This window comes from Euphorbia lathyris, chromosome 3 (genome assembly GCF_963576675.1).
Source record: "Euphorbia lathyris chromosome 3, ddEupLath1.1, whole genome shotgun sequence".
In the NCBI taxonomy this organism is placed as follows: Eukaryota; Viridiplantae; Streptophyta; class Magnoliopsida; order Malpighiales; family Euphorbiaceae; genus Euphorbia; species Euphorbia lathyris.
Window position 1 is genome coordinate 40,099,686 of NC_088912.1, and position 20,560 is coordinate 40,120,245.

General features: G+C 37.2%; 1 protein-coding gene across 3 annotated transcripts; it reads left to right on the top strand.

The window, feature by feature from the left end:
• The first annotated feature begins 262 nt into the window (after window positions 1–262).
• LOC136221758 (protein CNGC15b) lies at window positions 263–3,746 on the top strand. Of its 3 annotated transcripts, XM_066009194.1 has the most exons (8): window positions 265–449; window positions 928–1,000; window positions 1,084–1,651; window positions 1,749–1,961; window positions 2,046–2,338; window positions 2,430–2,541; window positions 2,636–2,872; window positions 2,943–3,746. In XM_066009194.1, exons 2-8 carry the CDS (start codon window positions 972–974, stop codon window positions 3,627–3,629), a joined length of 2,139 nt encoding a protein of 712 aa, XP_065865266.1. In that variant the 5' UTR covers window positions 265–449; window positions 928–971; the 3' UTR covers window positions 3,630–3,746. The 3 variants fall into 3 exon arrangements, with proteins under 3 accessions (XP_065865264.1, XP_065865266.1, XP_065865265.1); XM_066009192.1 differs by having other exon boundaries at window positions 263–449; window positions 1,749–2,338; XM_066009193.1 differs by lacking the exon at window positions 265–449 and having other exon boundaries at window positions 681–1,000; window positions 1,749–2,338.
• The last annotated feature ends 16,814 nt before the right edge of the window (window positions 3,747–20,560 follow it).

Sequence of the window (20,560 nt, forward strand, 5' to 3'; positions counted from 1 at the left end):
GCAGTAGTAGCTGTACACACTGTCTTACCACGTGTAAAGATGCGAAATGGCAACCGAATCTAACGGAGTCAACCCCACTGTGATTCTTCTACCCAAACCAAACTAAATAAAACAAATTTAAAATTCCTTATTTCGTTTTTGGACACACTCATATGTCCTTGTCTCTTTGTCCTATCACCCCTCTTCCATCTTCACTCGTTTTCTCTTAAAATTCATTTCTCTCCTTGTTTTTTTGCGCTTTCTTTAACATTTTCTCTGCCAACTTCGTAATGTTCTTTTGTACTTTCTAACTAACTTCTCCATTTTATATATGTTCCTTTCTGGATAGACATACTGCATTCCCTTTTTGGACTCAGGCGCTCCAAGAACGGAAATTTATCATTCTTCCTTCGATTTTAGGCATTTTCATATGAATCTAGGAAGACTTTGATTGGTAGAATTCAATCGTAGTAAGTTTCACTATTAGTAATGCTCACTTGATGTTTGATAATATGTTTCCTAAGAATTATTTATACTATAATTTGGTATTTGAGTACAAGGAAGGGAAGGCATCTGAATTGGGGGTAGCTTAACAAAAATAGAATAATCCGCAGAAATTTATGGTTTTCATATCAGCGGACATGAAACTTAAGAAAAAAGTAGCTCTTTCTTTAAGCTATCTACACACCTGATTATATCACATGTTATAAGAAATTTAAATTATATCACATGTTTGACTTCCTTAAAAAGTGGGGATAGCTTTAGTTGACAGCTTTCATATCTAAGTTGATCTAGATTTCTATTGGTCTTTTTCACATGATACCTGGTTAAAACAACAATCAATTAATGGTCCCTTTTCTCTCTTGTGGCTTTCAACTTATACCTTGTCAATTTTGGCTCATGTCTTACCTTATTATATCTACTTTCTTTGTTTTCTTCCCTCTTCAGATCAAATCTAATTCAAACCAGAGCTCTTCTTTCACAAGAGCACAATGGATTATGGTAATTCAAGATCAGTAAGGTTTGAATTTCACCCTTTTGTTTTTTGAATTTCAGCATAGCGTTTACCATTTCTGAATTTGAGATTTGCAAGTGAACTATCAGGTTTAAAGATGATGTTGAATTAGGCAAGCGTCCGCTTCCAACATCCAATGGAGATGGTGGAGTTAAGCTCACATACAACATTGATGGAACACAAATATCAGAGTGTTCTAATTCTAAGAAGAATGAGAAGGAAGTTCCGAGGAGAAATGGAGGAAGATCGTTGAAAGCAAAAGTATTATCTAGAGTGTTCTCAGAGGACTATGAGAGAGTAAAGAAGAAGATATTGGACCCTCGAGGGCCGATAATTCACAGATGGACTAAGATATTTTTAGTAGCATGCTTAGTTTCTCTGTTTGTTGATCCTCTTTTCTTTTATTTACCAGAAGTTTCAAGTGAAGCCTGCATAAATATTCTAACACCCCTTGAAATTGGCCTTACAATAGTTAGATCAGTAGCTGATGCCTTTTACATGGTTCAGATTTTCATTCGTTTTCGAACTGCTTATATCGCTCCTTCATCCCGTGTTTTTGGGAGAGGGGAGCTTGTCATAGATTCTAGAAAGATTGCAGGGAAGTACCTTCAGACGCACTTTTGGACTGATCTTGTTGCCGCCCTGCCTCTTCCTCAGGTACCTCAGTTTTGTCAGATTCTCTTGTTGAGCTTGTCATGAATGTTTTTGTAAATATGATCCCAACTTTTTGTGCTACTTTTGTTGCACATTTCAGCTGTTAATTTGGTTTGTTATTCCGAATCTTGGTGGTTCAACAATGGCAAACACAAAAAATGTTCTTCGGTTCATCATCATTTGTCAATACATCCCCAGACTCTTCCTTATCATTCCACTCTCGTCCAGAATTAGTAAAGCGAATGGTGTTGTAACCGAAACAGCATGGGCTGGTGCTGCTTATAACCTGATGCTCTACATGCTGGCAAGCCATGTAAGTGAATATTTCCTCCTAGTTTTTCTGATATACAAGCTAAATTGTAATGCTGAAGCGGTTTATTGTTATGTCTACGAGAAGGTTTTAGGAGCTTGCTGGTATCTTCTATCAATTGAAAGACAGGAAGCATGTTGGAGAAGTGTTTGTAATGAAGAGAAACCGTCTTGTCGATACGAATATTTCGATTGCCGCCACTTGCAAGAACCTCTTAGAGATACCTGGTTTAAAACAAGTAATCTCACCCATCTCTGTAATCCCCTCGACGATTTCTATCAGTTTGGCATATTTGGGGATGCTTTGACATTTGGTGTCACAACAGCCTCTTTTCTCGACAAATACTTTTACTGTCTCTGGTGGGGCTTAAAGAACCTCAGGTAGTTCATCCACTTCTCAAAAATTGTGTGAATTTATGTTTGATTGAGAATAAAAAGGACTTATTTTTTGGGGGTTTTCATTTATTTGCAGCTCATTAGGACAAAATCTTTCAACAAGCACTTATGTGGGTGAAATAGCTTTTGCCATCATTATTGCAACACTAGGTCTGGTTCTTTTTGCGTTACTCATTGGGAATATGCAAGTAAGTCTTCATAAGTTTAATCTAATTTCAACTTCAATTTATGTTCTGTTCTGTTACATTTCATTTATCCATTTACAACATTTTCAACTGGCAGAGATATCTACAATCAACAACAGTTCGATTAGAAGAGTGGAGAATAAAAAGAACCGATACAGAACAATGGATGCATCACAGACAGCTACCGCCTGAGCTAAGACAATCCGTCCGCAAGTATGATCAGTACAAGTGGGTGGCAACTAGAGGTGTAAATGAAGAAAGGCTTCTGAAAGGACTTCCCTTGGATCTCCGAAGAGACATCAAACGCCACCTCTGCCTCGATTTAGTTCGAAGAGTAAGTCGCTAAATCCTGATCCAAATCGATGAATAAAATTACTAATTCGCAATTTCCTTTGAAAACGTAGGTGCCATTATTTGATCAAATGGATGAAAGGATGCTAGATGCAATATGCGAGAGGCTGAAGCCTGCATTGTCAACCGCAGGCACTTATCTTGTGCGAGAAGGCGATCTTGTGAACGAAATGCTTTTCATAATCCGAGGCCATCTTGATTCATACACAACAAATGGCGGGCGGACTGGATTCTTCAACTCATGTCGGATAGGTCCTGGTGACTTTTGTGGTGAGGAACTGTTGACATGGGCATTAGATCCAAGGCCAAGTGTAATTCTTCCATCATCAACTCGCACGGTCAAGGCCATATCAGAAGTGGAGGCCTTTGCCCTGAGAGCAGAAGACTTGAAGTTTGTAGCATCACAGTTTAGAAGACTACACAGCAAGCAACTGCGACAGAAGTTTCGGTTCTACTCGCATCAGTGGCGATTATGGGCAGCATGTTTCATTCAAGCCGCATGGAGGCGGTATAAGAAAAGAAAAGAAGCAGCAGAACTGAGAGCTAGAGAAAACCCTGAAGATGAAGAAGAAGATGATGAGTGTGAAGCTAGTTCAGGCTTAGCCATTTACGCGGCAGCAAGGCTAGCAGCAAATACTAGAAGAGGAAGAGGGGTAATGAAGCATTCTGTATCAGACTCTAGCATTGCTAACTCACTACAGAAACCAGCAGAACCAGACTTTTCAGTGGATGAGTTTTGAGTCTGAACTTGCAATTTCTCGTGTACAAATTAGTTGTTTGTGTACATTAATTTATTATTTTCATGAAAAATAAATAATGATAAGCAAATCAATATCACTAACGCAAAAAAGCAGCAATTGGATATCATCTTCCATTTCAACTCTGATCTCTCCATTCATTAAATAATATAACCTTTTCAATTTTGATTTCAAATACACAAATTCACATAAAAAATTCCAATTCAAAAGGTTCACCAACAAAAAGATAGCAATAATAGAACAAATCACCCCTTTCATTTACTATAACATCATCAAAATTCACATTCAAAACAACACCAAATTCAAAAACTTCTTAGAAACAAGCAAACACAATTTGCAAATCGAGAAACAAAAGCAACGTAAAGCAATAAAAACATTCAATTAATAACAAAACAAAAAAAAACTTTTATATTTCAACCGATTTCAATAGAAAATAAATAAAAACCATATAAAAACCATATTAAAGTAAAACTTCAAGAAAAGCCTATCTACAAGATTTTTAGTCAACCCTCTAGAATTTTTTTTTGACTATTAGCCATTTAAAACAATGAAATAGCAATCGTAGATCTTATATGTAGATCTTATATTAATTTCTGACATCCCCACACGCAAATGTCCATTGGACTTGCAGCGTGTACAACACATGTCCATCCCATCATATGTTTACATGTCCATCCCACCATATGTTTTTATCATCGACCTTTTGGTCCAAGAGGCTTTGATACCATGTTATGGAACCAATCGAACTAAAAGCTCAAACTGATAGTTAAGGCACAATCATAGATCTTATATTAATCTTTGACAATTATATTAGAATTAATCCAACTAAACGTATAAGAAATGAGTGTCCGGCCTAAAAATGAACTGTCTCACGCCCGTAGAAGCCATAAGAAGTTAATTTGATTTTGACCTTTGACCTTTTACCTTTCTGTGAATAGCTACTCATATCGTACAAAACGAATCAGACAAGTGGTGTCTTAGGAGCTTTTGGATCTGCCACAAAGTGCCATAACTTGAACTTTCAGATCCACTAGGAAGCTTCCATAGAACGTTTTTCCTCTAAAGGAAACCACATGCGACTAGGTCGAAGACTCCACATAATGGAGGACTTCTCCTAAGTCAGACTTCTAACAGGAGGAGTCTGACACACAAAGGATTCCTAGAAGATCAAGGATTCAGTCTAGCCATATATGTAGACAGGTATAGCCACATCCTACGGCACGTTAAGTCAACAACTCACACTTAGTCCTTACTCTTCACGCTTCGTAAGAACCTACTGACTTAGGTATCAGAGTGGATTCGTCGGACTCTGACCCCCTCTGACCTTTGGTTCTGTTTTACAGGTTCAATAAGGAAGATCCATCAAGACATTCAGACGCTCCCTCCCGAGTTCATAAACACAGTTATCAGTTACTGTATGACACGATCCTTCATCAACTATATCCAAAATGAATCGTGACTATGGAAACTGTCAAGTCACATATACAAAAACATTATTTATTTACTTACTCAGGTTGAATTCACTCCGAACAGATATGTTAAATAAAATCTCCATTTCCACTCTTAACACCTTGTAAGGGTTTAGAGTAATTCTACCACAAGTGGCCTAGGATATATCTCTCATCTACCGAGAGTGATGAATGTCTAATATATCATACAACTACCATGCGATTACTTCACGTGATATCCAGAAGCAGCTCGAGGCACACCCGAATGGATCGTGCACGATAACTGAACCAAAACATTAAACTACATAATCTAGAATACTCTTGATGATTCTTTGAGTTTGATGATTAGTTATACCTATTACCACAAATGAGATATGATAGGTGAAATCTGACAGATTTACCCATCCTGTTATCTCATGGAGGATCTCCAATGCATATGAATCATTCATACACATCCATGCAACTGCATAGATTTCTCCATATCTAAAGCTTGTGAGATCAGCTCACAGTTTTAAAAACATGAGACGTTATTGTATGCAAGTCTCAACGGTGTTATATCAATTCCTTAATATAATGTTTGACTTGAGATGTTTAAGTTTATTGTATGCAAGTCTCATGGAGGATCTCCAATGCATATGAATCATTCATACACATCCATGCAACTGCATAGATTTCTTCATATCTAAAGCTTGTGAGATCAGCTCCCAGTTTTAAAAACATGAGACGTTATTGTATGTAAGTCTCAACGGTGTTATATCAATTCCTTAATATAATGTTTGACTTGAGATGTTTAAGTTTATTATCATTTAATTATATTAATAAAGTATAGTCTAATTTCATATTGTGTGACCCTTTATGTTATGATTATAAACTATGAATTTCTTCTATTTCATTAATTATGGAATAAAAGATAAATAGCCTTTATATATTCAACTATTATATTAAATGAATCAAATAACGTAAATGAACAATTCATTTATTTCAACAAAAGTTTCCAAAACTATTGTCTTTAGGGCACAACACTAACAAGTGACGGTTCGCTAGGGAATCTCCTCATGCCACAACTTGGTTTTAACCTCGTGATACATGTCGGGGAGACCCCTTATCAATAGATTTAAACTCACTAGAATATAAAAACTCCTTGGTATAACCGAGCCATGGTACGAAAGAAAACCTTGTTATAGTTGGTAACAACCCTAAGCTTTTTCGGTTTATTAATAGGAGATCCTTACCTTCCTATTGTAATTCTCGTCCCGAAAGTTTCCAATGATGAGAAAACTTTGGGCATATTCACAATTAATGAACTCAAAAGGCGATTTCTAGGATGATAAAGAACGGTGTGCAAAAATTCATACACGGAAGGTAAAACAAATATAAAAATGAGTAAGAAAGAAGGCTAACTTCAACAATAGAGGATCCTTTTTCATTTCAGGGATAAAATAAAGAGCTAATATGTCTTTTTCTCTCTTTATACTTAAGTTCCACCAAAGTTGAAAAGGTTTCGTGACTCGCTCTGAGTCTATATACTTTTTCACTGCTAGTTAACCGTTACACTCACCAAATGACATGTCTTAACATCTCAATGGACGACAATAATTTTTCGAGATAAGCGCAAAAGACTACTATGCTCCGCGCTAAGCAATAGGGGGGTCTATTTTGGATCCATTCCCTCAAGGCCATTTCATTCTAAAGAAAAGTCCACCAAGGAAGCACGTCTAGAGACTAAATCATCTTACTCCTAACCACCAAATATAGGGGCATTCTTGTACATTCACAAGCTGTTCACATCCATATAAAATGGATAACTATCTTTCATTATGATTGAACTCATTATTAACTTTCCTTTTATATGTACGACTTGTCTGATTTTGATATCAAAATTTACACCGTATGCCTGCCACAACACAGTCAATCTTTTTAGAGGAAGTTAAAATTAAAAAAGTTGAACCGAAATATATGTATATATATATATATATATATATATATTGTTCAAAATATGATAATTGATGTACGTTTCTAGTTTTATTTAGACTTGATACCATACTTATTATATGATAAGTGGTAGTGTTTGAAGTAGACTATAGTTAGTGATTCTTATTTTTCATCTTGACAGCATTTTTCATGTGCACATTTTTACATATTGTGTAATTATTTATTGTTTTTTTTTTTTGAAAGATAATTATTTATTGTTGTTATTTTAATTTTATGGTGATACTTTAATTTGAATATTGCTCCATTTATTTGCTTTAAAAAAAGTTTATTCAAATCAAATTTGTTTGGAAGAAAAATATTTTCGTATTCTTTTATTGGCGTGTTGGACACTTTTCTCTTAAAAAGATTTTTTTTTTCTTAGAACATCTAGTTATATAAAAATACCAAAAGGTACTATTTTGTGAATCTTTGTTCATTTTCTTTAATTTAAAAACAAAGTCCAATATTCCGATTTTGTTTTTTCAAAAAACATTTTGATTTTGAATTTCTGAAGAGGACCTATTTATGCCTTAAACACCGTAACAATACTTTGTCTAATAAAACCATCACATTTCAAATATAATGGCTGGCTTTAATGGGACACGATCTAATCCAAATCGATCCATTTATATTACAGTAAAACCTCTATATAGGAATACTCTATATAGGAATAACTTCTATTTTGTTATAAAAAAATTCGGTCCCAACTTGGGCCAGTTATAAATAGGAATAACCTCCAAAACGTTATTTGTTATACACTTTTCAAGTCTCACCTTTAGAAAATATGCCTCTATATAGTAATAATTATATATATATATATATATATATATATTAAGAATTCAAACTAAATTATAAAATATTAAAAAAAAAACTATTGAAATTATCTATAAGTTGGAAACACATACTATAACTTATAAATATTTAGTATTCGCATTGATGTTTACATTTTTCTAATAAAATTCTTCCAATGATTGAAAACTTAAACTCTAAATTAAAATTCTAAATATTTAATTTGTTCCATTAATGTCTATTGTTATACATCATAAATAAATCATGCATGCCTATGATAATCTTAACCAATTTGAAGTGATATTATTTCATATTCCTTAACCATGCCTCCAATTCAAAATTTTATGTGTTGAAATATTTTATTATACCAAACTCTATTTAGTAATAACCTCTCAATTGTTATACAAATAGCTCGATCCCAAGTGTATTCCTATATAGAGGTTTTACTGTAGTATAAAGGGTTAATTTCAAATACATACAATGTGGTTTCACGAATTTGCAGATGAATATCTATGGTATTTTTTTGTTATAAACCAAACCCTGTGGTTTGTGCCATTACCAAATTTAAAGTACCTGTGGTATTTTTCGTCATAAATAAAATTATAGTGGTTTCACGAATTTGCAGATGGGTACCTATGTTATTTTTTGTTACAAATTTAATTCTTAAAAATTTTCATTTTGAGGTCGATATCGGCCAATTTGGCAAAATCAATCTAAAATGGCTAACGATGCCAACCACATGGTTTTTTTGTAAGAAAAAAATCCACATATATCAATCTGTAAAAATATGAAACCACACGGGTTTTATTTGAAATTAACTCAAAAAATAATGTTTTTTTCTTTTCTCTATAAAAAACCAAGAATATGTATTCTTCATTCTTCAATCAACTCTCTCGGATTTCTTCTTCATCATAGCAAATCAAAATCTCACTTGTGAATTTTACAAGAAGTATTTATACCGTGAAAACCTTTACGTAATTCGTCAATTTATTATTGATGTGATTACATTGTTTGATTCATGTGCATGATTAAATATATTTTAATCATTGTTAAATTAACAATTTGAACATTTACAAATTGGTTCTTTTATCCATTACTAGAGTTGTTCTTATAACAGCTAGTTTTTTAAATCAGAAAGCTTGCTGCGATTTTAGAGCATTTGGTAATACAATTGTGAATATATATAAGTATATTATTTATTTAGATGTTAAAGGTAATTCTTATTTTTTCATCTTCACGTAATTTTTCAAGTGCACATTTCTACATCTTATGTAATTAAATTATTTATTAATGTTATTTTAATTTTGTCTAATGGATATTTAAATTTGAATATCGCTCTATTTATTTGCTTTAAAAAAAAGTTATTCTAATCAAATATTATTAATGAAAATTATTTTCGTTTTTTTAATGGCATGATGGAAATGTTTCTCTCAAAATGAATTTTTTTTTTTATAAATGTTAGATGCAATAAAACTCAAGAGAAAGCAAATAACAAGGAATGACTTATTTATTCCTTGTGAAAGTGCAGTAAATAAATAGAGAACAAAACAGACGTGTCGTAACAAACTACAACCCACGTTCTAACTAAAAATAAGGAAACAAACTTGACTAAATCAATTAACAAACTATCGTGAAGACTAGGGCTCTTATTTGACTGAAGACCTATCATTCCCTCCCCTGAACTAGACTGCATTTGCAGCTAGTTAACCTGTGGTAGTTCACACACTCCAAGCCTCATTCTTAGCTCCTGGAATGACTCTAATTTGAGCGGTTTGGTGAGTATGTCTGCTATCTACTACCTTGTACCACAAAACTAAAGTTGCACAACTCCATTATTCACTAACTCCCGTAAGAAATGGTAGTGCACATCAATATGCTTGCTCCTGCCATGCATCACCAGGTTCCTCGCCAACTTAATTGTTGAGCTATTGTCACAAAAGATGACTGTACTCTCGCCGCCCATGTAGCCAATCTTCTTTAGCACCCTTTGCATCCATATTGCTTGACAACTACTTCCTGCAGCTGCAATGAATTCAGCTTCGGTTGTGCTTAGTGTTATAATCGATTGCTTTCGAAAAGACCAAGTCACTGCTGCTCCACTTAGCATAAAAACATAGCATAAGGTCCTTCTTCTATCATCCACCGATCCGGCATAATCGCTATCAGTAAAACCAATCAACTCTTGACTTCCTCCCATTTTGTAAAGAATGTCAAACCTTGTCGTACCTTGCAAGTAACTTAGAATTCTCTTAGTTGCCGAATGATGAAATTCTATAGGCCTTGACATATACATGCTCAATAAGCTTACTGCATACATTATATCCGGCCTCGTAGCGGTCAAGTACATCATGCTCCCAATCAGCTGCTTGAAGAACGAATCATCCATCTCAATACCATTTTCATCTTTGGAGATTTTGAATCCTGAAACCATTGGATTTTCAACAGAATTGCTATGCTCCATTCCAAAATGTCTCAACACTTCCATCACGAACTTCGCCTGACTAATAAATATACCACCATCAAACTGAACTACCTCAATACCGAGAAAATACTTCATCTTACCTAAGTCTGTCATATCAAATTCCTTCATCACAGACTTTTTGAATTCAACCATCATATTCTCATTATCCCCGGTATAAATTAAATCATCAACATACAAGCTAATGATTAAATATTTACCTTGTTTGTTGATCTTTGTAAACAAAGTTTGCTCACTGTCCTCCTTCTCAAAACCTTCATTTCTGAAATATGATTCAATCCGGAGGAACCATGCTCGCGGTGCCTGCTTGAGTCCGTACAAAGCTTTGTTGAGCTTATACACCTTATGTTCCTCATTCTTTATTTCATAACCCCTTGGCTGCTCCACGTACACATTCTCAGCTAACTTCCCGTGAAGAAAGGATGATTTTACGTCCAGCTGAAACACACACCATCTTCTTTGTGCTGCAAGTGCTAAAATCATTTGAACCGTGTCCATGCGAGCTACGGGAGCATATACTTCTTCATAATCAACTCCATTTTCTTGATCATACCCTTTTGCGACCAAGCGAGCCTTGTGTTTATCCACTTCTCCGAGCTCATTCAATTTTGTTTTGTACACCCATTTGAGTCCTAGTCTTTTAGCTCCTTTAGGCAGCTCAATAAGATCCCATGTTCCATTCTTCTTAATTGATCTTATTTCGGCATCCATAGTTGTCCTCCATTTCTCTTCCTTTACCGCTTCGTCAAACGAAATTGGATCAGAATGAACAGCACTAGCAAACAAGGCTAAGTGAGTTTGTACCTCTTCTTCTTCATCAGAAAGACCATCACCAGAGACAAAGTCATTCAAATGTGTTGGTGCTCTTCTAACTCGGGGTGTCATCGGAGGAGCCACTTCATTTTCTTCATTGACATCACTGGATTCGTCCCTCGCCGGAGAAGCTACATTTTCTTCTTCACTTCATCATCGGAGTCCTCCACCTCTTCACTTTTGTCATCTTCCCATTCCAGATCAAAACTTCTATCATCTTCAGAGCTCCTCTCCCAATTCCATTATTCTTCTTCTTCAAAGATGACATCCCGACTAATTATAATCCCCTTAGAGATATGATCATATAGCCGGTATGCCTTTGATTCCTCGCTTACCCCCAAAAAAACACAATAACAACTCTTATCCTCAAGCTTTGTTCTGCGAGCATCCGGTACATGAGCATGTGCTATACAACCAAAGACTCTTAAGTGCCCGATTAAAGGTTTCACCCTGCACCAAGCTTCTTCTGGCGTCATTTCTTTCACCGATGATGTCGAGCATCTATTAAGAATATAAAATACCCAATTTACTGCTTCTGGCCATAGTTTTCTTGGAACACTCTTCTCAACCAATAAGCTCCTCACTATATTCATCACGGTTCTATTTTTTCGCTCAGCAATTCCATTCTGTTGCAGTGTATATGCAGCCGTTAATTACCTCTTGATCCCATTCGTTTCACAATATTCTTTGAACTCATCTGATGTGAATTCACCTCTACGATCTGTTCTAAGGAATTTAATAGGCAAACCAGTTTCTTTTTCGACAAGAGCTTTAAATAGCTTAAAGTAAGTGAATGCATCTGACCTAAAAGTAAGAAAATACACCCATGCCTTCCTACTATAGTCATCAATGTAGCAGATGAAATACCTCTTGCTGCCCTCTGAAACAGGAGATATTAGGCCGCAAATATCAGCGTGAACGAGCTCCAACTTTGCTGATGCTCTCCATGTACTTTTCTTTGGGATTACATCTCGATGATGCTTCCCTTTCAAGCAATCACTGCACGTAATTTCACCCTCGGAGAACTTGGCAAGCTTCTCATCATGCCCTTTGTTTGCAAAGTTTTCAACCCTTTGTAGCTGAGATGATCGAATCTTCGATGCCATAAATGAGCCACGTCTTGAGTGATTACTTGGAGACACTCTTCATCTCTTTCCCTTTTGACTGATCGAGTGTTTGATAGCAACACAAACATTCGATTGGCTACCATGGTGGTTTTGAAAATCAATCCCTTTGTGTGGTGATAAATCCGGCACATATTTGACTGCATCAGTACAGCCAAACCCTTTTCTTACAGCTGCCCAACACTGAGAAGATTATTCTTCAACCCCGGTACATAATACACATCCCGGACAAGGTGATTAACTCCTTTTACAGTTAATCGAACACTTCCCTTTCCAATAACATTCATGCTTGCATAATTCCCTAATCTTACCACTTCGTTGAAACCCTTTTCTAAATCACAGAAGAGTGATGAATCACCACTCATGTGATTGATGCATCCAGATGCAATAAACCATACGTCATCTCGATCACCTCCAAGCGTATCGATATATGCCATTAGCACCATCTCTTCCGATTCATCCAAATCTGCATAATTTTCTTGGCACTCGTACTGAAAATGTCCAAGCTTATGACACTTATAACACTCAACCGTATCTTTGCTCCAGTTTAGGTGACCCCTGCCTTTACCTTTTCCTCAGCCTCCTCTGAAAGAAGCTCTTCCTCTTCCTCTTCCACAATAACCCTCTTCATGAGTCACCTTCAAAGCATGTTCTTCTCCTCCATCTCCTTTGAACTTTTGCTCATAAACGAGCAGAGAACTTTGCAAGGCATCCACAGAGAGCTGATATACGTCATTGGCTTCCTCAATGGAACAAACAATGTAGTTCCATTTATCAGTAAGGGTTCTCAAAATCTTCTCAACAATCTTGACATCACTTGTTGAAACACCTTTCCACATGATTTTGATTTGACAAAATTATTTAAGTAAATCTCCATGATAAAAATATTCTAACACAATTAAGTTTAAATTGCCTTGATTTAATTGTGCTAATGATTTTGTTCAATGTTGAGTAAGTTGATTGATAAGAACAGGAATTGAATATCTATAAAAAGTTAAGACAAAGTCAGCAGATGCAAATCACACAGCCGGAGCTGAGTAAAATGCAACTCAGCTTGGAAAAATAAATGTCTTCTTCAGAAAAGCTTGAAGGTGAAGCCGCTTTGTCAAGCTGGGTGGTTGTCAGGTCAGCATCAATGATCATCAACTTGCAAGACAAAGTCTGTCCATTTCTTGAAGTATTCAGAAGTCACAAAGAGCATGGACCATCTGACATCTACAATAAGACAGGATTGTCCTGCAGCACTGAGTGCTGACCAAGTGATGACGAAAGGTGAACGTTTCCCCACAACGGCTATGTCAGGATTCAAATTATTGGCACCTCAAACATCACTATAAAAAGGCCACTTCAACACTTCAATCCAAACAGATCTTCATCAAGTCTATTCATTGATAAAGTACAAAATAGAAGCTCTGTCCTGAAAAGAAAAAACAAGCTCTTACACCAACTCCTATCTTTGTGTAAAAGTCTAGAGTGATTTTAGTCATCTAAAGTGTTCTTCACTCAGTGAGAACAAATTCTGTATCATTTGTAAAAGGTTAGAAAAAAGAGGCTGAGTACTCGATTATAGTACCCAGTGGTAGAGAGAGGCTGAGTACTTGGTTATAGTACTCAATGGTAGAGATAGGATTGATTAGACGAATAGAGGATGGTACTCTTGCATACTTAGTTGCTATTGTAAACGGTTTGTGCTCTACCTTTAAAGAGCTCAGTAGAGGATTCGAAAAGCTCGGAAGGATTTCCGGGGACTGGACGTAGGCGGAGAGGCCGAACCAGGATAAGTCTTCTGAGTAACTTCTAACCCTTTATCCTTTGATATATATATATGTATTGCTTGCTAAATATTACTCGGTAAAATAACAACTTGTATACGCCGAGCTGAGTAATCTGAGTGTTGAGTTGGAAACTGACTTAAGTGCTGCTTCCCAACTCACAATTGAAATAACTCTAGTTAGCAGTTGACTAAAGTTGTCTCAAAATCCACTCAGCGGTGCTGACCTAGAGACTGAGTAAAAGTATTAAACTTAAAATAAGTCAGCCTTAATTAAAATTTTGTAATAGTTCCTAACCCCCCCCCCCCCCCACTTTGGAACTAATACTCTCACGTTACACGGGACCAACAAGTGGTATCAGAGCCTAACAGCTCACTAATCAAGATAAAACTATCTTGAGCTGATCCCTGTAATGGTTGAGAACAGCACTTGTTTCCTTCCAGGAAATCAAACAACTCAGATACTCCCTGAGGGATTATCTATTTCAAGGCCTCCACTATTCTTCGGAGCTAACTATACCTTCTGGAAGAACAGGATGAAAAATTTCATCCAGGCAAAAAATATGAGTGCATGGCTGGCTATAGTCCAAGGCCCTTTTGTTCCCTATGAAATCATTTACGGTGTAAAAACTGTCAAAAGCGAGGCTAAATGGTCAGAGGATGACCTTAAGAAATTGTAAAATAATGCTTCGGCTATAAACATGCTTCATTGTGCGCTAGATGCTGTAGAATACAATAAGATTTCAGGTTGCGAGTCAGCACAAGAAATCTGGAAGAAGCTAGAGGTTACCTACAAAGGAACCAGTAAGGTCAAAGAGTCAAAAGTGAATCAACACATGCGGTTGTACGAGCTGTTCGAGATGAATGATGATGAAGGCATCTCTGAAATGAATGCAAGATTCACTAATATAATCAACGAGCTCAAGAGACTCGGCAAGAACTTCACTGAGGAAGAACAGGTGAAGAAAATCCTGAGAAGTCTCCCCAAAAGTTGGCAAGCAAAGAAAACAGCTGTTGAAGAAGCTCAGGACCTGACCATGTACAAGTATGATGAGCTCATTAGATCTCTGCTGACCCATGAGATTTCAATGAAGAATTTTGAAGTAAAAGAAAAGTCTGAAGACAAGAAGCAAAAGTCTCTTGTCATGAAAGCTGACTCAACTGACGCTGACTCATCAGATGATGAGGAAATGGCCATGTTCACTAGGAAAATGAAAAAGTTGTTTAGAAGAAACGACAAATACAGAAAAAGGCCATCTAAAAGGAGTGATAAATATAAAGCTGAGTCAAGTGATAGTAGACACAAGAAAGACAGATCAAAGCCCGTTACCTGTTTTGAATGTCATCAAACTAGACACATCAAGTCAATTTGTCCTACTCTGAAGAAAGATAAGAAGGGCAGTAGAAAGGCAATGGTGGCCACTTGGAGTGATAGTGATGAGACAACCTCGTCAGAAGCTTATGCCACCGAGTCAGCAAACATCTGTTTCATGGTTGACGAGTCTGCTGACCTCTGCCATTCTGAGCAAGCTGACCACTCAGGTCCGTCTGACCATGAGAAACACTCAACCGAGGTAATGTCTCTACCCTTGCTCAGAAATGAAATGATTAATGCCCTGAGTGATCTCTATACACTTATCAAAAAGTGTAACAAGAAAATACGGGCACTCAGTAGGCGATGTGATGAGATTGAGGAGGTCAAGCTGAGTGATCTCCAACATCTTCTCTAGGACAATACCAGGCAAGATGAAAATTTAAAAATCATGCATAGGTTTGTCTCTGAAGTCCAATCAGATTCTAAGAAACTGAGGAAGGACATCACATCCATACAGAGCCAGCTGAATACATCAGCTAATAAGAGGTTCTGTTCAAAAGCTGAGTACGCAGGTACTGGTCAGCGGAGATGGAATACTCAGCAGAATGGTCAATGTGACTTCTGTGGAAAGAAAGGACACACTGCAAAAGTGTGTTGGAATGCTCAGTACTAAGGTGCTAACTAGCAAGTAAGGTATCCCCAACGGAAGTTCTATTGTGACTTCTGTGGGAAGAATGGCCACACTACCAATGTGTGTTGTCATACAATTAAGTATGACGTATTACCTGCTGACCCTAACAAACGAGGACCCAAAAAGACTTGGGTACCTAAAGATAACTAGTTACATTATAGGTAAGCCTGAGGTGTGCTGAGAAGTCAAAGCTATGGTATATTGACAGTGCATGCTCAAGGCATATGACTGGTGATGAAACTCAGTTCATCGCACTTGTGCATAAATGAGGTGGAAATGTAAGTTTTGGACACAACAAAAAGGGTAAGATAGTAGGGTCAGGAACTGTTGGTGGTAATCCTACTATTGAGTCAGTCTCCCTAGTCAGAGGACTTGAATATAACCTACTGAGCGTAGCTCAGCTGTGTGACAGTGGTAGAAAGGTTGTATTCGATGCCACTGAGTGTAAGATACTTGAGGGCAAAAAAAATGAGTTGATTTTAACTGCACCTCGTGTTGACAACGTTTTCATGCTGAACTTAGAAAAGAAGTTTTCAAAGAATATATGCTTAGTGTCAAAGGAAGATAATTCCTGGCTATGGCATAGGAGACTTGGTCATGTAATTATGGATCTCCTTGCCAAATTAGCAAGAAAGCAATTAGTTGAGGGATTGCCCAAACTCAGGTTTGAGAAGGATCAATTGTGCAATGCTTGTCAGCAAGGAAAAAAACTAAGAAATCTTTTCAAAGTAAAAATGCAGTCTCAACCAAGCGTCCATTAGAGTTACTACACTTGGATCTTTTCGGACCAGTCCAGCCGCTGAGCTTGGGTGGTAAGAGATTTTCCTTGGTCATTGTAGATGACTTTTCTCGGTACACTTGGGTCATCCTGCTGAGTAGCAAGGATGAAGCCTTTGAGATGTTCTCAACATTGGTTAGAAAACTTGAAAATGATAAACACCTAAAATTAGCTCACATTCGAAGTGATAATGATGGAGAATTCAAAAATCAACAATTCGATGAATTCTGTGAAACCAGCGGCATTGACCATAATTTTTCTGCTCCTAGAACTCCTCAACAAAATGGGGTAGTTAAGAGGAAGAATAGAACCTAGGTTGAAATAGCCAGGACAATGCTGAGTGAGAATAGGCTTCCAAAGTATTTCTGGGGTGAAGCTGTCAACACGACTTGCTATATACTAAATAGGGCTTTAGTCAGACCTATACTTAAGAAAACCCCCTATGAACTTTGGAAAGGACGAAAACCCAACATTGGATATTTTCATGCCTTTGGTTGCAAATGTTTTATTCTAAATACTAAAGACAACCTTGCTAAGTTTGATTCAAGAGCTGACGAAGCTATCTTCTTAGGCTACTCAACAAACAGTAAAGCATATAGGGTGTTCAATAAATGAACTCAGATCCTAGAAGAATCTGTACATGTTGAGTTCGAAGAAACTAACCCTGCAGGAAAGGTAAATCAATCAACTGAGGATGACCAATGCTCAGCATCTGCTGACCAAAATGGAGCTGCCGAGTCACTACCTCAAGGGCTGACCAAAGGTAAAAACGAACCTCAAATTATTTTCACTGACCAACTTAAACCTGCAGAGATTATTGAAACACCTGCTCCTGAAGACACTACATTGCCAAAAGAGATCAAGGTTCTAAGAGGACATTCTGAAAGTAGCATTCTTGATGCCACTGAGAACACTCTGATGACCAGAAATCAACTCAGGAGATATCTCAGCAATGTGGCTTTCGTGTCAGTTCTTGAACCAAGAAACTTCTTAGAAGCTGAGAACGATGAATTCTGGATAAATGCAATGCAAGAGGAGCTTGATCAATTAAAAAGAAATGAAGTATGGGATTTAGTGCCCAATCCAAGAAGTCAGAAGGTCATATGAATAAGATGGGTATTTCGAAACAAGCTAGATGAACAAGGAAATGTAGTTAGGAACAAAGCCAGACTTGTAGCTCAAGGTTATAGTCAGCAGGAAGGTATTGACTATGGTGAGACCTTTGCCCCTGTGGCTAGATTAGAAGCTATAAGAATATTGTTTGCATATGCTAGCTTTATGAATTTTAAATTATTTCAAATGGATGTTAAAAGTGCGTTTCTTAATGGAGTTATAAATGAAGAGGTTTATGTTAGTCAGCCTCCAGGGTTTGAGGATCCCAAGTTCCCAAACTATGTTTATAAACTCAAAAAGGCTTTGTATGGCCTGAAGCAAGCACCACGTGCTTGGTATGAAACGCTGACCAGCTTCCTGCTGACCAGAAACTATGTCAGAGGAAAAGCTGACACGACCCTATTCATTAAGAGAAAGGGTAAAGATACCCTGTTGGCACAAATATATGTTGACGATATTATCTTTGGTGCTACTAACGAGTCAATATGCAAGGAATTTAGTAAGCAGATGCAAACTGAGTTTGAAATGTCAATGATGGGAGAACTCAACTTCTTCCTTGGACTTCAAATCAAACAAGGCAAAAATGGTATCTTTATCAGCCAGACTAAGTATGCCAAGGAGATATTGAAGAAATTTGAAATGGAAAATTGTAACCCAATATCTACCCCAATGGGTACTGACACTGTACTCTGTGCTGACGAAAAAGGTAAGTCAGTAGACATCAAGTTGTACAGAGGTATGATTGGCTCTCTACTCTATTTAACGGCAAGTAGGCCAGATATTCAGTACTCAGTATGCTACTGTGCAAGATATCAATCTAACCCTAAGGAATCTCATTACATAGCTGTAAAAAGAATCCTTAGATATTTACAAAGCTCAGTGAATGCAGGTTTATGGTATCCTAACACTAATGATTTCACACTCATTGGATACACTGACGCTGACTATGGACGAGACAAGATGGAGAGGAAAAGCACCTTATGAGGATGTCACTTTCTTAGAAGCTGTCTTGTGTCTTGGTTTAGTAAAAAACAGTCGTCAGTAGCCCTGTCAACAACTGAAGCTGAGTACATTGCTGCTGGAAGCTGTGTTGCCTAAGTGCTATGAATCAAGCAACAACTGGAAGATTATGGAGTTCAGACCAAAATGATTGAAGTCAAATGTGACAACAAAAGTGCCATTAACCTATCAAAGAATCCAATCCAGCACATCAAGATGAAGCATGTCAGCATTAGGCATCACTTCATCAGAGATCATGTACTCAAGGGTGAGATCAAGCTGACCTATGTTCCAACGGATGAACAGCTTACAGATATCTTCACGAAGCCACTGGCTCGTGAACAATTTAGCATATTGAGGGAAGCCATCGGTATGTTTAATCCTCTTTAATAATTTTTCCAAGTATGATAAATGCTGAGTGATTATAACATGCTGAGTAATTATTGCATATGCTGAGTAAACATCTGTGCTGAGTAAATCACTATATGCTGAACTGCTAAGTACATTGAGTGATTATTAAATGCTGAGTTACTATGCATGCTGAGTAAGTACTACACGCTGAGTCGATATGCATACTGAGTGATTCACTATGCAAATATGTAACTCTATTCTTGCATTCAGAACTTCAAGCGTTGAGTACCTTAGATACTGAGTAAAACAACTTGCACAATAAATGCTTGCATGCGTATTCAAGTAGCTAACTAGCATGATGTAAGCGTAATCATTAGGAAAACCATGCGTCGAATGTGTCATTAATGTCAGAATTAAATGACTCTGAGTGGTTCAAATTCCCACCGTTATCCTGACCTATTAGATCAACACGCACCGCCTATAAATAGTGAACGATTTCTCACTATTCACCCTTACGCTTGATAATTTCGCACTTGGCCTCTCTCTCTCAAATCCTTAATCTTCTGCATTTCTCAAGAACTCCTCAAGAACACCATGTCGAACGATTCCCAAAACAACTCTAGTGACCAATACGAGGACAACAGATCTGATATTAATCCCCCGTCTCTAGTTGAGCAGGAGTATCAAGAAACTTCTTCCTCAGAGTCTCAGAAACAAACCCATGGTCAGCATGACCAACCCATGGGTGAGGTCAGCATCCTCGAAACTGAGCACTCAACTCCTTCGAAAACGAAGAAGCAGAAGAAGAAAAAAAAACCCAGGGAAAGAAAGTTCATTGCTGCCTTCAGCGGTGTTGAGAAACTTAACGTCTTCCACTTACGATGGTTCTCTAAGAGCTTCGTTGAAGCTGAAAAACCCTTCCGCGACTGGATCTCAAAAAATGGATGGACTACCCTCTTTTCACTCCCTGAAACGACCTACCCAAGGCTAGTAACCGAGTTTTATACTAACCTGACTGTGGATGAAGATGACACTGACTATATGGTAACTCACATTAAAGAGAAGCAGATTACCATTACCCCTTCATATCTCACTATACTGCTAGATCTCAAAGAAGAAGGAGCGAAACTAAGAAGAACCAATGACTACAAGTACGTTGAGTGCAAGGTTGAGTTTTGTAAACCCAAGGATCACGTGGGAGAAGTCTCTAGCACATGTTTGGGTCAGCCTCAAAGACAAGCACACTACATCCTGACCAACTACCTTTTCCC

Excerpts from the sequence above, each read along its gene's own strand:
- LOC136221758 (XM_066009192.1), top strand. The coding sequence starts at position 972 with ATGGATTATGGTAATTCAAGATCAGTAAG. Across the intron at positions 1,652-1,748 it reads CCGCCCTGCCTCTTCCTCAG|CTGTTAATTTGGTTTGTTAT; the intron begins GTACCTCAGTTT and ends TGCACATTTCAG. Across the intron at positions 2,542-2,635 it reads TACTCATTGGGAATATGCAA|AGATATCTACAATCAACAAC; the intron begins GTAAGTCTTCAT and ends TTCAACTGGCAG.